We start from the raw sequence: 16,332 nt of genomic DNA, 5'->3' as shown, positions 1-16,332 counted from the left end.
CTTTCTTTCTTTCTTTCTTTCTTTCTTTCTTTCTTTCTTTCTTTCTTTCTTTCTTTCTTTCTTTCTTCCTTCCTTCCTTCCTTCCTTCCTTTCTTCCTTCCTTTCTTTCTATCTACATCTATCTATCTATCTATCTATCTATCTATCTATCTATCTATCTATCTATCTATCTATCTATCATTTCTTTGAGATAAGGTGTCTCTATGTAGCCTTGGTTGCCTTGGAACTTGATTTATAGACCAAGGCTGACCTTGAACTCATAGAGATCAGAAAGATCCACCTGCCTCTGCCTCCTGAGTGCCAGGCTTAAAGACATGTGCCAATATGCCTGATTAGTTCATCTGGTTTTGACACTGAAGGAACCAATGAAAGAAAAAGACCCTGAATGAAAGGCAGGTCTCTGCCTCTCATTGTTCTCTGGTCAGCTCTGGCCCAGAGTTCAAAACCGACACTAGGTGGTAAGAATGACCAGGAAGGAAGAATGTGTATTCACCAAGTCCCAAAGCATCTTGTCCCTCAGGCCAGATGTCCCAGGACTTAGTCAGAGATAGCACATAGGATGTAACAAAAGGGAAGAATCACTCTGAGGATGCAGAAGATAAATTCACATTTTAGACCAAGGAGCAAGGCTTCACCTTGGAGTAATTTTCCATTATAGTTCCAGTCACCAAGCAAGAGGAATTGGTTAGAGAAATAATTTGATTATGAAGAAGCCACTGGGGGAACCAAGCCTTTGCTGGTGTTCTAGGACACACACCATTTTTGCACCAAGTGAAGTCTCAGGAATGATGAGCTCAAGTCTGTCTTGACTCTACCAATTATTATTACCAGGCTCCGGGCTTATTTTCCCCTCGAGTAATTATGTTTACCTGCATTTTCCAAGCAGTTTTTCTTCTTGAAGATCTGGAATTATAGTTTTGTTGTTAAGCAGTATTGGCTATTTTGGGACAAACATCACTGAGATATTAGAATAGTGGTCTAATCTCGATTATGTACATTGGGATTCTTTTTCTACGTGGTACCTAGTTTATGGGAAGAGAAAGACATTTAATTTTGTTAGGTAAATCCCAAGATATCCAGAAAGGATTTTGCCAAGTTTCTGCTTTTCTCTGTTTACAAAATTGTTTATGAGACTTCAGACTCTTTTCAGCTTATAATGGGGTCACATCCTGAAACGCCCATTGTAAGCTGAGACTATCTTAAATCAAAAGTGCATGCACTACACCTAATCTACTGAAGGCCACAGCTCAGCCCACTTTGCTGTACAGCCTGCACCCACTGTGATTTGCTACCAGGAATAGTGACTGGCTACCACAGCATCGTGGGTGATGGTTATACAGCAAACTACAAGCCTAGATCAGAATGAGATCCAAGGCTCAAAGCCCAGTTCCTATGAGAAATGGATGGGCTTCCTCAGCTTCCTTAAGTTGAAAAACTGCTGGGAGAGATGAGCTGGGGACTCTGTGCTCCTCTGTGTGTGGAAATAGGTGGCTCTTGACTATAACTGAAAAGATCTCATTTCGATCTAGAGGCTCATGAGTTTTATCCTTGCTTTAGCTGACCCTTGCAATGTGTGGGCAGCACAGCCAGGTCAGATCAAGGCCACTGCCTTTATCTCTACCAGGAAGGCAGCAAGATGCTCTTCTGCCAAAAGGAAAATCTAGTCCAGTGATTATGGGGATAAGGAAACTTCCCTATGAGGGAGGCGCCAACCAAGACGAGCTTCCCTGTCTTTGCATTTCTTGCTAAGGTACCAGATGTGGTTGATAAGAATACAAAGCCACACATGGCACCCTAGGTAATGTTTTTGTCTAGTCTCTCAATTCACGGCTCTTTTGTCTTCAATATTGGTTTTAGTTTAGCCCACAGTGGGTGGGCAATTGGTCTGAGCGTGTTCTATAATAAGTAGTCGTTGGCCTTTGTTTTGCCCATGGCTTTGTTCATGCCTCATTCTTGCTAATTCTACTCAGAAAACACTTAGGCACATAAGCAAGAGCCCCATACCAAGCATATCACCTTCAGCACCATGCCATAGAGTCAAACATCTTACACAAGAAACATTTGGGACTTGAATTTGCCATCCCATACGTGGACACCTTCATACAAAGACTGTTCTTGACTGAGAAGAAGAAAAAGGTTGTAGTTGGTTTGCGTGCATTTTAACAATAGGCACTGTTCCTCTCTATCAGTGGAACAATGCTTTAGCACCATTGTAGAAACATGAACTTTACCATAGAACTCCCATCCCCACACCTAAAGACGGAGCACAGAACTCAGGATGTGGCCATAGCTGGAGGCTGACGATTGATGATATACCATGATGTGTATCTATCTGTATTCGTAAAAGGAAGACCATGCCAGCCTTTCTGTAAAGGGACCCATCAGGCACCTTGGTTGGGCCTCAGTTGGAACTTTGGCCTGTCTGTATACTGAATGCCCATGGGAACTAGTCATCTTTCCAGTTCTACAAAGCAGGATAAAATAAAGGTGACAACATTTAAATGAAAAGTTAGTGCTTGATGGGAAAGCATCATAACAGAGGATTTCAACCTTCTCAACTCAAATAGCCTAGCCCTTTCAGTCTCATTGAAGGTTTGAGAATTCCTTCTACTCAGGAATAGCTAAAAAAAAAAAAAAAAAAAAAAAGCCTGTCTGTTCAGAATTGGGAGGGCAAAGGTGGGGGCAGCAAACATTCTACACTTAGAAAGCTAGTTCCCCAGGCAAGGCTTTGAGGCCTTCCATCATAGGTTTCTGGCTTATCTAGGGCACTGTATGCATCTACTCTGGATTTCCAGCTCAGGGCTTTTAGAAGCAGACCTGGGAGAGTTCAGGCTGGGGTCAGGCCTTCATGCAGGACCTGGCGAAGTTCCTGCGTTTGATGTAGCTTTATCTTTCTGTATGGCATTTCTCTTTGATACCCACCCTGAAGGGTGATAAGGCATTCCTCCCATTTTCATTCCTTGGAGCTGGGCACAGATGAAAGCTGCCTTCCTATCTATACCAACAAGATTAGCAAATCCACTTGACTGGGGTCACCGAGATGCCAAATGACCTGGGACCTACATAGAATTTCTCTGCTGAGTCTCATTCAAATGTATGGATTCACCTTTAGCCAGAGCGTCTTCTCTTCACCCTGGCTGTCACTGTCTTAAGTCCCCTTTTGTAACTGATCTATACAAGGGCCCTGGTCAGGTGCCTCACCTTGACTGTGACTAATGTGGTGACTGTTAACTTTGATAGTCTGTATATCTGATATTGAAATGTATATGCATGCCAAATAATGTTCTCAGGGGTGGAGTGGGGTGGGGTGGGGTGGAGAAGGCAGGATGCACTGACCCAGTATCCATATTCTGCATTAATGCAGTCTAGCACATTAAATCCTAGGCAGCCAATAGCTAATCACATGGGAATGAACATCACACACTGACTTTCAAAAAACAAAATCCGTACTGATGTGATCTTAGGCTCACAGATTCTGAAGGGTTTAAAAATTAAAACCAAGCCCTCGACTGTGCTTTAATACTAATGTATGGCATTTGGCAGCTGCTCAGAAGCAACAAGCTCACAGGTAGATGAAGCTAATGCTTGCTTCCCTTCTCTGAAGGTTTGTTATAGGTTCTGTACCCCAAGCAGCTAAAAGAAAGCATATTAAGCTAAACGTTCTAGTGAGAAGTTACCCCAAAGAAGTTCCCCACAAGATTTTCCTTCCACAGGACACTTACTTGTACACTTACTTCTCCTCTGGGAGACACACAGACCAAGTCCAGCTCTGACTGGGTAAATCGAGGAAGGAGCGCAGGAGTAAGGATGCTGCTGTGTAAGGATGAAGCATCTCCTTAGGTTAAAAATTGATGCTTTTGTCCTGACCTGGGCTGTCTGACAAGTGAGCTTCTATGGTAGAGGATTTCAAAGGTTATGATGGAACCTTCTTTAATGTTCTATTGAACTCATCAAGTGGTGGGTGTGGCTGTGCTCAACCCATCTGATGCAGAATGATGCAACTGTACCCAGTTCTGACAACCGAGGGATAGCATAACCTTCAATTTAAATGAGGTGTCTATTTACCACCACCACCACCACCACCACCACCACTCACCACCGTCATCGTGTATGTGTGTGTGTGTGTGTGTGTGTGTGTGTGTGTGTGTGTATACACATGAATACAAGCACATGCTTGTCATAGTATGCATGTGGAGGTCAAAGGACAACTTTTAGGAGTTAGTTCTCTCTTTCTACCTTGTGAGATTGGACCCAGATCATCAGGCTTGGCACCAGTGGCTGGCTGGCTCGCTCTCTCTCTCTCTCTCTCTCTCTCTCTCTCTCTCTCTCGTTTCTTTCTTTCCTTTCCTTTCCTTTCCTTTCCTTTCCTTTCCTTTCCTTTCCTTTCCTTTCCTTTCCTTTCCTTTCCCTTCCTTTCCTTTCCTCTTTTCTTTTTTCTTTTCTTTTCTTTGTCTCTTTCTTTTAATGATTTTTCCCTTTTATTGGATATTTTCTTTATTTAAATTTCAAATGTTATCAAATGTTATCCCCTTTCCAGGTCTCCCCTCTGGAAACCCCCTATCCCATCCCCCCTCTCCCTGCCTCTATGAGGGTGCTCCCCTTACTCCCACCTTCCCACGCTGGAGACCCAAGGGTCTCTCCTCCCACTATGTCCAACAAAGCCATCCTCTATCGCAGGTGCCTTTCTTTACCAGCTGAGCCATCTTGGTGATTATAAATAAGGTTCCTAATGATTATATTTAATCAAAAGAAATTAGTATTAAATAGCAATCCCGTTGCCAACTGTGGAGGTTTTATTCCCGACTTCGATGATAACTACACAAGGCCAATCCAGGGTGCGCAGAGGTGAAACAGTATTAGATCCACCAAAGCAAGGAGCAATCGTCTAAGTTTTAGAGCTGCGCTGCCCAAGGAAACCTTCTGTGACAAGGATGTGCTCTGTCTGACCCGACCCACCAGCCCTGCTGGCAATGGGGAACCTGAAATGTGGCTGTTATTTCTAAGTTAGTTTAGTTTCTGCCAGTTATGATTTAAATTTGGGTAGACTTGAATGGCCGCTGCATTTTGCACAGGACAGTTCAGGTCCAGCGGGCAAAGTCCCCCCAAATGAGCTCATCCCACTGGTAACTTCTGCTCCTTCTCTGGAAAAAAAGTGATGGCTGTCAACTTCAACTTTAAAAAAAATTCATGTGTATGTCCATGCATGTGTGTCTAGGTGTGGTGTGTACAAATGTAGTGTGTATGTAGCTGTCAAATGTCAAGTTGTGGGAGTTGGTTCTCTATTGCCGCCATGTGTGTTTAGGGGGTTGAACTCAGGTTATCTTCAAGTTTCGTGGCACACACCTATCTCTGGCCCTGAAATTCTGTTTTTAAATTTAAATTTGCATTTGCTGTTGCCTCTGGCGTTGCTTTCATAAGATCCTGACTAGTGTGTCCTTTTGATAGTTTCTAGAAGGGATGTTCCTATAGACCAAGCTTTCTACCCACACAGGAAGGACTTAAAACCACGATTCTGTTCTCTCATCGGGTCAAACTGAACTGACATGGTGCTATGCAAAGCCAGGTGCAGGGATTAGAGTAGATGTGCTCCAGCTTAGATTCATCCGTTCCCTTGAAGGTCTGGAGAGTCTCTTTACAAAGCGACTGTTTGCCGACTCGTCCTCATTCTCTCCCACAGATGTCCTACTCCTCACCTGACTGAAGGCCATAAGCTGATGTCCTCTGTGACAGCAGAGCAGCAAACTGCCTCCTGTTTCTGGACCAAGAAGCCCAGGGCTGGGAAGGTAGTGCAGATGGAAAGATCAAGAACACTGGGCATCGGAATGGCAATATGCAAAAAGCTACACCGTCATTATCATCAGGGCAAAGAAGATGAAAGATAACGTGTGTGTCAGTGGTGCCGTAACCACCACAGCCCTCGGGCCCAGCACTCACCTGTCCCCCGGGAGTGGCTGAAGTCACCCTTCACCACACGGCAGGTTTTGCCATCCCCGCTGCAGACACCACACCTGTCTTCTTTAGCTGCAGACCCGATGATGCCGTCACATCCAATTTTCTAGAAAACCAAAGGGCTGGTTCATCTGTGTTTAAGATTCCTTTATATTTTGAAACTGATTCCCTGCACAACTGATTTCTCTGAGAGGCAATGTGCCTGGGGGGATCCTGTCACATTTATTATTAAATTCAGAAGAGAGAGAGAAAAAAAAACTTAACCAGAATACAGATTTGGTTTGTCTTTTTTTATCTTTTTATGAATTTATCAAATGTATTTGAAAACATGTACTATGGAATAAAGGAGCCTTGCTATCCTAAAATACCCACAGGGGTCTCATCTACACATCTCTGAGAAGCAGGACAATCAACTTCTGTCTCACCACAGCAGACAAGACAGGGTGGTGAAGCAGGTAGCCAGAGGGGTGTGGTCACACCATGCCACGCCTTATTTCTTACTCTGTGAAGTTGCTCAATGGAAACTGACCAGAGCTGGATGACAGAGCATCTCAGATCATGAAATCTTCTCAGAGCAGAAGGCTCGGCCAATACCCCATTTGCTAAAATCGCATGGAAGGCTCTGCATCCTGCGTCTGAGTTTCACAGTTACTGACCAAGCTGTTGGTGGCATAGCTACAAGCTGGTGTCAGAGTGGGCCTCTCACCTCAGCCTCTCATGTCACCTGGACCTGCTTCCTTTTGGCTTTCCCACTTCTGTCATGTGCTCTCCGATGTAGCTCTTCCTTCCACTGGCTTCCTGTGATTTCTAACCCACTCCCCATGCTACAGTTGCAAGTCTCTGGCTTCACTGCTGGCTGCTTGTCTTGAAATTCAGTTAGGGTGTCAGTTAGCTGATCAAGCAGCTTTGGATGCTCTACATAAACATCCCACTTGGTCCCCATAGCCTCTCCCAACAGCAGTGAAGGGAGCTTTGCACATCAAGTGCTGAACAGATGCAGGCCAGATGGCCCCTTAGGTGAACCCTGGGTTCTCAGGCTGAAGTCAGATGGCCCCTTAGGTGAACTTTCAGTTCTAAGGTTGGGCCAGGCCTCCCAGTTCTGCCTATGTCACCTTTTGCATTTGGAAGCCAGGCCTGCAGAGATATCCTTGTCAGAAGAGCAGCAAATCTGAGGTCTGAAGGGAAACAGCCAAAGCACTTTGCTAACAGGACACTTTCTCCCCTTGCTAAAGTCGGTGAAAGAAGTCTATAATATGTTTGGCAGGGACAGACATGATTCTTTCGAAATGGAAGCAACCATAAAGCACAATTAAAGTCATGACTTCTGAGTGTTAGTGGAGCTTTAACAACTGCATTTATGAGCCTCAGTGTTCCAAGAGAACAAGATGACCAAACACAAAGAAACTCCAAACAGTAAGTGGTCTCAAGCCTTCCCAGAGCACACTGCCGGTCCTGGGCTACTCTTTCATTTGCCCTTAAGGAATCTTCAGGACACCCACTTCTGAGCTCTCAAGTTCCTCGCCAACATGTGCTGGCCAGGGTGCTGTTCTTCTGGAAAAGTTAGGGACAAGAATGCCTCGTGGAATAACAAAAAGTGCAAGATGTCATAGAATTGGCAAGCTACGCATAAGCTCTCTTTGGTCAAGGCAGTTCCTGTATCACATGCAGACTTAAGTTCGAAGAGATCTAGTTCAGAGCCATGTGCTGGAGTGTGCCACGTGTTGGAGTGTGCCCTGTGTAAGCCATGTGCTGGAGTGTGCCACGTGCTGGAGTGTGCCACGTGCTGGAGTGTGCCCTGTGTTGGAGTGTGCCCTGTGTAAGCCATGTGCTGGAGTGTGCCATGTGCTGGAATGTGCCCTGTGTTGGAGTGTGCCCTGTGTAAGCCATGTGCTGGAGTGTGCCACGTGCTGGAGTGTGCCCTGTGTAAGCCATGTGCTGGAGTGTGCCACGTGCTGGAGNTGCCCTGTGTAAGCCATGTGCTGGAGTGTGCCACGTGCTGGAGTGTGCCCTGTGTAAGCCATGTGCTGGAGTGTGCCACGTGCTGGAGTGTGCCCCGTGTAAGCCATGTGCTGGAGTGTGCCACATGCTGGAGTGTGCCCTGTATAAGCCATGTGCTGGAGTGTGCCATATGCTGGAGTGTGCCACGTGCTGGAGTGTGCCCTGTGTAAGCCATGTGCTGGAGTGTGCCATGTGCTGGAGTGTGCCATGTGCTGGAGTGTGCCACATGCTGGAGTGTGCCACGTGCTGGAGTGTGCCATGTGCAGGTCATGTGCAAAAGACATCTTTTGCCCCAGGAATGAGAGCATTGGTTTCTACTGATTTGAATCCTGGATCCCAGGCCTAGAAGCTTTGCCCTGTTGTCAACAGCAAACACCCTCCTGTCAGCACACCTAATAGCGGAGGCTTTGTCCTCCTCTGTGACCTTCTCTTTAGCATTTGTCACAGTGTGCCACCCACAGTACCTTCAATTTGTGTATACTGTCTCTCCACATCCACTGGGAATTGGTTCTAGAACTTCTCAAACGTAGGAAGATCCAGGGATGTTCAAGCCTCTTACAGAAAATGAACCTACACACATTCTCTTGTATGCTCTCAATCGTCTCGGAATAGATATAGTAATGAATAAATGTAATAAGTTTATATTGTTTATAATTAAATGATAATAAATCAATAATGATAAGAAAAAAACCTTTCACATGTTCAGGAAAAAATACAATTTTTTTCCTGAAGTATTTTGCATTTAAAGTTAGTCGAATCTATAGACAGAATCCATCTAAGGCTGTTATTGAGGACCTACTATATCTAACCTGAGGACAAAGGTGCGTAAGAAAAAGAAGACAATACTGAAATAAGCACACATATCAGAATGTGTTACGGCTCTTGTCTGTTTCTCTCCCAGCTCTTGTGACTTCCTCTCTCACTTTCCAGCTGCCTGACCATGGCCAACTGAGCATGTGCCAACTCTGAGCCAACCTTCTGCTTCTCTCTGATTTTCTTAGTAAATTCACCTTCTCCATAGACTCCAACAGCCAAAAGTCTTAAGTCCAATTCTTCCTCCACTTCCCAGACACGTATAGTCAGAGTCTATGTGTGACCTTTCTGGAACTCTAGACAATCAATGTTTGGATTTCGTGGATCATTTCATCTCCAACGCTGCTCCAGTCCGACTTGCAAATTCTAGTCAGCCATCACCAGTGTGGCTTGAAAATGATAAGCACCTCTGACAATACCTGGGCAAGGATCTGAGAAATCCATTGTCTTGTCATAGTACATGGAATAGTCTCAGGTTGAAAAACCTGAGATTAAATCCAATGTCATGGATGTGCCCATTGGCGCAGACCACTAGGAGCTGGAGTTATGGTCAGCTTAACACAGGCTTCACTGGCTGGAGAATCTGAGGATTCTTAGCAGTACCTCCTTGCTGGCAAGACTACTGAAGCAGATGCCTGCAAGGGGCTGGGGTGGCTCAGCTGGCACTGACCTAAAAGGTATAAGAGCTTGGACTTGTAAAGCTGCTAGAAAAAGAATTACATCACTGGTTTGCACTATGCCAACATGCATGATGATCCAGGCAAGCATGGCATTTAGGAAGCAGAGAACACTAGCAGGCTTCTTGAGAACTGTGAGCAATGCTTTGTTTCAGCAGTCATGATAAGGGCTTTCTTTGTGCTATCCAGAAACACGGCCTGGAACATTATTTGCTACAATAAAGTATCTCAGAAGGGCCTGCTTAAGCACTCCTTGGTTTCTGGGAGGTGTCCTTGCTAAGACACATGGGCACTTAACATATCTGTTAGATACGAAGCCAGGAAATGCTTCCTTGAAAGACTAACCAATGTGATTGGCTTGGGCTATTCAGGGAGAAAACCTCCTTAGTTTGAAACTGCTGCAGGATCCAACCGAGATACTGAGTTTGTGTGTCTTCCTCAAGCAGCTCTTGATTGGCTCCCTTGATAGGGACACAGTAAAGGCACGGAGTGACAGTGGCTAGGCACACTGGACTGAAGTCTTGTATCCTCCTAATTCCCATCACTCCAAGGTGATATTATTAGGAAATGAGCCACTGGGGTCTGATTATATCCTGATGGCAGAACGCGCAAAGATGGAGCTAGCGTTTTCCTAAAAGAGGCCCCTGAGAGCAGCTTTCGCCCCTCCATCATGTGAGGATGGACTATAAAGAAGCTATTCACGAGAAGTGAGTCCTCACCAGACACGAAATATGCCCAGTGCTGAGACCTTGGCTTTTTGTGCCTTCAGCATGGTGGGAGGTAGCTTCATCCTTTATAAGCCAGACTATACTCTTCACCACAGCTGCTTGGTGGGGTTAACTCTGCTCAGGCTGCACATGCTCAGGTTGAGCTGAGTCATGAGGAGTTGACCCCTGCGGGCAGAGGTTGCTTTACCTGAGCTGTATCCCCTGCCCGTTGAAAAGTCATAGCATCTCCATCCTCCTGGTCTTATTTCACCCCACTGGGATGCACCTTCTGATGGCTAGAGACTGACAACAGGACAACAGAACACTTCTTTCCTTCTTCCTCCCTTCCTCCTTGCTTTGGGCATTTGTCAATATCCTAACAAGTCATGAGTTGGGGATCTATGGCCCAGAGGGTGGAAGGGTCCTCAGATGTCAGGCACATCACTCTCCCTGACACTGTCTGCAAAGGTGCTTGCTTAGCTCCACTAAGTGTTTGTAAGTAAACAGAGTGTGCTGTCTGTTCATCCTCCAGTCCTATCTCACACACTCTGGCTCTTTGTATAAATCATGCTACCTAGAGGAATTTTCAGATAGTTTCAAGAGGCTGCTGATCTTTCAACCACTTAAGCCTACTGTCATATAATACTCAGTCACTGCCAAGGGCAGGGCATGTGCTGGTGCCACTAGCCACAGAAGGCAGCAAAGACATCCTTGAGAAAACCTCCTCCCCGCTGACCTGCAAAAGGCCCCAGCTCCACTGGGGATGAGGGAAGCATTATCCACAGCCCCACCAAGGACAGTAGGAAAATCAGGTCACCTGGCATCTGCCATACACACAGAGGTCAGCCTCGTAGGGTCCGCAGGGTGTGCCATCCAGGACCCTGTCAGCCACCAGCAGCGGGGACTCCTTCCCGAGGGGTGAGCAGTAGAGTTCACAGGGCTTATCTGAGGAGGGAAAGGTTGGTGGGTGTTCATGTGGGAAGGGGTATGTGGGCAATGTGAGGGAGGGGGAGGGGAAGGGGAGGGACACACAGATCAGAATCCCCTGCCTCAGTAAATGGAAGCTTATTGGCTGGGAATAATGAGAGGTCATCAGGTGTTTGGGGCCCCCTGTGAGTGCTTTAGGGGCACAACACAGCTCTGCAGTCTGAACAGTCTAGTGTGTCTATTGCACACCAGTAGTAAACTCTATGTCGTCTTTAAGGTCTTATTGTTAAGAAGTAGCTTGAAAGCATGGGTCTTACTTTCCTTTGGACTAATGTGTTAACTCAACATGGAGAGCCAATGGATTTATTTGATATCAGTAATGATGATGATGATGTGATAAAGAAGTCATAGACATTTAAGATCATCTACATGCCAAGCAACACACTAAGTGATGTCTGCCCCACTTAATGCAGATGAGCATGGGGCTCAGAGGACACATACAACTCCTCCAACAGGAGCAGCTGCACTCTTCATTGTTCCAACTTGATGGTCTTTGACCATCAGTGTTTACTCTGACTAAGGAACCCTCGGGGCCCCAAATACCAAGGAATAAGATGGAACCACCAAAACCAAGCCACAATGTTCATAAATATTTATGGTCTCTAAGTGCATGCTTGGATTTGAACGGGAATGGGAATGGGATTGGGGCAGAAAGGCAGGAGCTCTTCTGAGGAAAGTTGGAGTCTGGAAAGTTCTAGCATGGAAAGGGATAAAAGTTTTGGTTCTTCGGTACAAACTTCAGCGATGTGGAGACTCTAAATCAGGGGCGGTGACTAGGTGGACAGTCGTTGGCTGTGATCTTATAGGTAAGCCATTCTCCTGATTTCTACCTGCCTCTGACTGCCATCTGCAGATGGCGCCCTCCAGGCTCAGGCACGTGGGACACCAGGGCTTGACAGCAGAGGTGAGGGATGGCCATCCCTTCCTTGGCTAGAATTCCCCTCATTTGCCCACCTCCTCCCCCCAGGTTGCTGTGAGTGGGAAGTTAAATCTCCAGGAGAAAAGATCCCATTAAATATCATGAGGTAGTGGGCTTCAGCTCTGAGCACAGCATGAGAACTCTTACATCTCCAGGAGTACGGGAGGGGATGAAATCTTAAAAGCCATACAGCCACGCCCAGCAAGGGAAGATGCCTAGAACACGCCTCCCGCGTGGATGGTGTGTGCTTGGATGAGTTCTGGCTGAGGCTTCTGTCTGGCTTCTCAGAGGCCTGCCTCTTGGCAAGGGCTTCTGACTGACCAGAGGAAGCAGAAGCTACAGCCAGAGCAAGAAAGATGGGCTCTGAGGTTTGAGAGCTGGTGATTACATCAGCTTAGAGGTCTGGAATTCCTCCCGAGTGCCAGAGGGAACATGGACCCTGTGGCTCACAATGTTCTTACGGCCCTCTCAGACTCTGTTACAACATTTTACTTTGTCTTTACTTCAAAGGCAGAGTCTAGTTAATGTTGAGGCCGGAATAGGGGATCATCTAAGCGGTGTCTTCTATCTTGGCTACTCAAGCTTCTCTCTCACAAGCTGTCCACCAGGACTTCATAACCAGCCCTCTGGTGCCAGGCTTCAGCTGGCTGGATCGGTAAAGTCCGCCTGACTGTGAAGAGTCCAATCGGAATCTTTCTTCTGGAATAGATGGACCCTCCAGACAGGTCTCAGTTAACGGGTCAGCATTGCCCACATCCAGAATGACCGACGTCTTTTCCCTGACAACTCAACATTGAAACTCCATGACACAGAGAGGCCATGGCTCGTGCCTGGTGGGTCGCAGAGAAGTCAAGGTTATCTTACCTATAATTCAGAAATATGCAAAACTCTGAAAATGAGTGTTTTCTTATATGTGTGTCAAACTCTCTGACTGCAAAACCAGTCTTTTCTGACAGGAATGAGGACCCACCTCATTAGCCACCACATCCTGGTTCCCTGCCCCCCTGCAGGCTGCCATGTGTCCTCTTGGGTGCCAGCAGGGGTGTTAATATGTGACTGCTGAGCCATCATTGACTTTCTTTCTTTCTTTTTCTTTCTTTCTTTCTTTCTTTCTTTCTTTCTTTCTTTCTTTCTTTCTTTCTTTCTTTCTTTCTTTCTTTCCCTCTTTCTTTTTCTAGACAAGGTTTCTCTGTGTAGCCCTGGCTGTCCTGGAACTCACTCTGTAAACCAGGCTGGCCTCGAACTCAGAAATCTGCCTGCCTCTGCCTCCTGAGTGCTGGGATTAAAGGCATGTGCCATCACGCCTGGCTGCATCATTGACTTTCAAACACTACAGAGCTTTGAATTCTGAGCCATAAGTGACCTCAAAGGATTTGGAGATGTGACACAGATTTACTTAATGGGAGCTGTGGGTTTTCCTAGTTAGCGGTTTGAGAAGTTTAGAGAAAGGAAGACTGCACTGGGGCATGGCTCCTGGAGGCCATAGAAGAAGGACCTAATGTTTTCAGATATCTTGGTTCCAGCCCCTCATTGGTCCTTTGGGAACACCCTTCATCTTTGTCACAGTGCTCCTCCATCTCTGGGCCACTTGGCTGAGTAGGAGTCATGGCTCTGACCCTCCCATCCCTTATTTGCTCAGACGCTCAGACGGGAGGGTAGGGGATGTCTCTTTACTGGGGAAAAGGCAGTTTGTCCAGACAGGGCTTTCCAACACTTTAGTGGGGATGGAGCCTGCTGTTGGCCTGGTCACACGGGTCTGAACCTGTGGACATTTCTACTGTGAAAAGATCCCACAGGGAAAGCAGAAACAGATCTGGCAAGCGGCCACCTCAGTGGGTTTCTGTCTAAAGGCTTTTCCCCTTTGGGGTCTTTTCTGAGGGGAGTCTTTGTTCCCCCTCTGGAGGTGGAATGGATTTGTGGTCCCGAGTCCTCCTTCGGAAAGTCTACCTCTGCAAGAATTCTTTTTAAAAAAGAGGGAAAGGGAGAGGAGAGAAAATACTGCTTCCCCTTTACTGACTTGTGTGTCACTCGCCAAAGAATTCTGCAGCGGTAGCAGCGCTATGAATAGGGCAGTTATAATGGGCTGTGAGGAGCCAGAGCCCAACCACAGGGATCACTCCTATCACGGCTCAGCTACAACTGTGCCTCTTAGAAAGAGGGGTTTCAGGGGACCATTTATCATCAGCCATCTGAATCAGCCACTTATTATTACGTTGTTGCCTTTCTGAAATGCTTTTTAAAATGCTGGTTTCTGTTTGTACTGAGAAAAAAAAAAAAAATGGAACCTCGTGCGTAAGAAGTCGTGGCAATTCCACCACAGAGGACATTGGGTCAAGCTACCCTCACAAAGCCCTGAACTGGAGGTCTCTCCTTCAAAGGTTCAACACCTCCCGTCTGTAAGTCTTATCAAATATGGCTGGCCTTTTCAGGTCCAGGTATTTGTTAGATCTAATTATTTGTTACGTGGGTAGAATGAAACAAGAGACAAATGGTGAGAAAATGCAGCCTCGCCCTGTCCAAGTCCTCAAGGAGTCTCCTCATGAGGGAGGCCTGGGCCCAGCAGTCTTAGTTACTGTGATGATAAGGGGACCAAAACATCCAGCCATTCAAAAGCGGTTAGTGGTCAATAGAAATTTAAGATGGAGTTGCTCAAGTGGGGTTTCTGCCCTGAATGCATGAAGCAAGACTGGTTAAAAACAAAGCAAGCAAGCAACCAACAGTCCCATTCCCCCCAGCAGAGCTGAGAGGAACTGCTCAAGGGAGCAGGGTACCTCAGCCCTCATGCCTTCTGGCTCAAGGAAAGGAGGAGAGGCAAAAAAAAAAAAAAAAAAAGGCTTCAATCCATCATCCCCTGGCTCTCTGGAGACAACGGAAGGCTTGGTACCAGAGTGGTTCCCATCACAGTGAGCTGCTGTACTGGAACATGGCACCGTCTCTGGTAATGCCTCGGTTCCAATCAGGGGTCTGAATATGTCCGAGGTAGCTGGGAGCGCCTAGGCTGCTCATGCCCAGACAGAAAAGTAAGGGTGCCTCCAACAGCACCCTCTATTTTGGGAGAGGGAAGTCTCTTGTCTCTTCCCTCTTTCTTCAGGGAAAGTTGGGGATGAGAAAGCTAAGCTCCTAGGAAATTCTGTTGGCTAAGTGACAGCAAGGCCATCATTACGCCCCCCACCCCCACCGTAGACCCCTACCGAGGAGGTATCTTTTTAAATACAAAGAAAAAAAATGTCTGGGGAATGAGCTTTCTATTACTTCAAAGGTCCCCAGGTAAGCGGGTAATGTTAAAAACAACATGTGTTATTGTACAAGCTAGCTCAAAACTGAGAGGTCAGGTTGTTGGACTAAGAGCTACGGATCTGAAGCTGCTGGTGCTGGGGATATCTGTGCCCCCCCCCAACCCCTAAACATCTAGGCGCATTTGAATTTGTAATTGCTGGTACCCGAATGGGGATTTCATGGGGGAAGAAAACCAAGGTTTGGTGTGAGAATTCATTCTTCTGAAAAACCACTTGGAAGTTATAGAAATCAGATTCTGCTGATTAAGTTCTAAGGATCCCTCGCTGTGCCCAAGACTTCTCTCGTCCTGCCAGATTATTTGGGTACTGAGAGCCAGTGGGTTATTTTCTGAGTCAACTTTGTCAGCTGCTGGAGCTTAGACATCACGTAACCTGTCCCCTCCCACCCTCAGAGTCTTCTTTTGCATACTCAGGACAGGTGACATAGGTGAATGTAGAGCTAACTTGTACCTGGTTTGTAGTATGCTTGATAAATGGGATCATATTGTCAGTATTACAATACAAAGTCCTGTTTCTTAAGGGGAAGACTTTTAGGCAAAACCCCAATACTCTGGGCTAGGCCTTGGGGGTGTTCTTACCTACAATGACCAAACACCACAGACTCTACAGAGACATGGCCCAACGCCTAGACTTGTTTCTTGGCCTGAAAACATAGTGATAGCTTATGGCATACAGTCTCCTGGTGGGGGAGAATGTATTTTAGAGAGAAAATGTGACCTGTGCTGGTTACCCTCTTTCCTTTATTGTACGTGGTTCTCAAAAGTCTTCCAAGTGAGCCAAGCAAAGAAAAATGGCACACACTCAAAACACACCACTCTACTCTTGGTACCTCCCAACACAGCAGAGTGGGAAACATACGCTAGCACATCTGCCTTAAAATGAATCTAGCCTACCGCTTGCCTTTATGGTCTGTGAGGAGATCTCACATTGTTAGAATTCAGCCTCACTATTGCAGGAGCAGGGGCAGGGGCAGGGGCAGGGGCAGG

General features: G+C 46.4%; 1 protein-coding gene across 1 annotated transcript in view; it reads right to left on the bottom strand.

Annotated features, from left to right (window-relative positions):
• Positions 1-16,332, bottom strand: part of Adamts17 (ADAM metallopeptidase with thrombospondin type 1 motif 17) — a 308,973-nt gene that overhangs the window by 88,019 nt on the left and 204,622 nt on the right. Inside the window, exons 16-17 of the mRNA XM_029535526.1 lie at positions 10,962-11,089; positions 5,935-6,055 (exon numbers count right to left, since the gene is read on the bottom strand). Of these exons, the coding sequence (XP_029391386.1) occupies positions 5,935-6,055; positions 10,962-11,089 (249 nt within the window). The remainder of the gene's footprint in view (positions 1-5,934; positions 6,056-10,961; positions 11,090-16,332) is intronic.

This window comes from Mus pahari, chromosome 1 (genome assembly GCF_900095145.1).
Source record: "Mus pahari chromosome 1, PAHARI_EIJ_v1.1, whole genome shotgun sequence".
Taxonomy (NCBI): Eukaryota; Metazoa; Chordata; class Mammalia; order Rodentia; family Muridae; genus Mus; species Mus pahari.
This window is presented reverse-complemented; position numbering and strand designations above follow the sequence as displayed.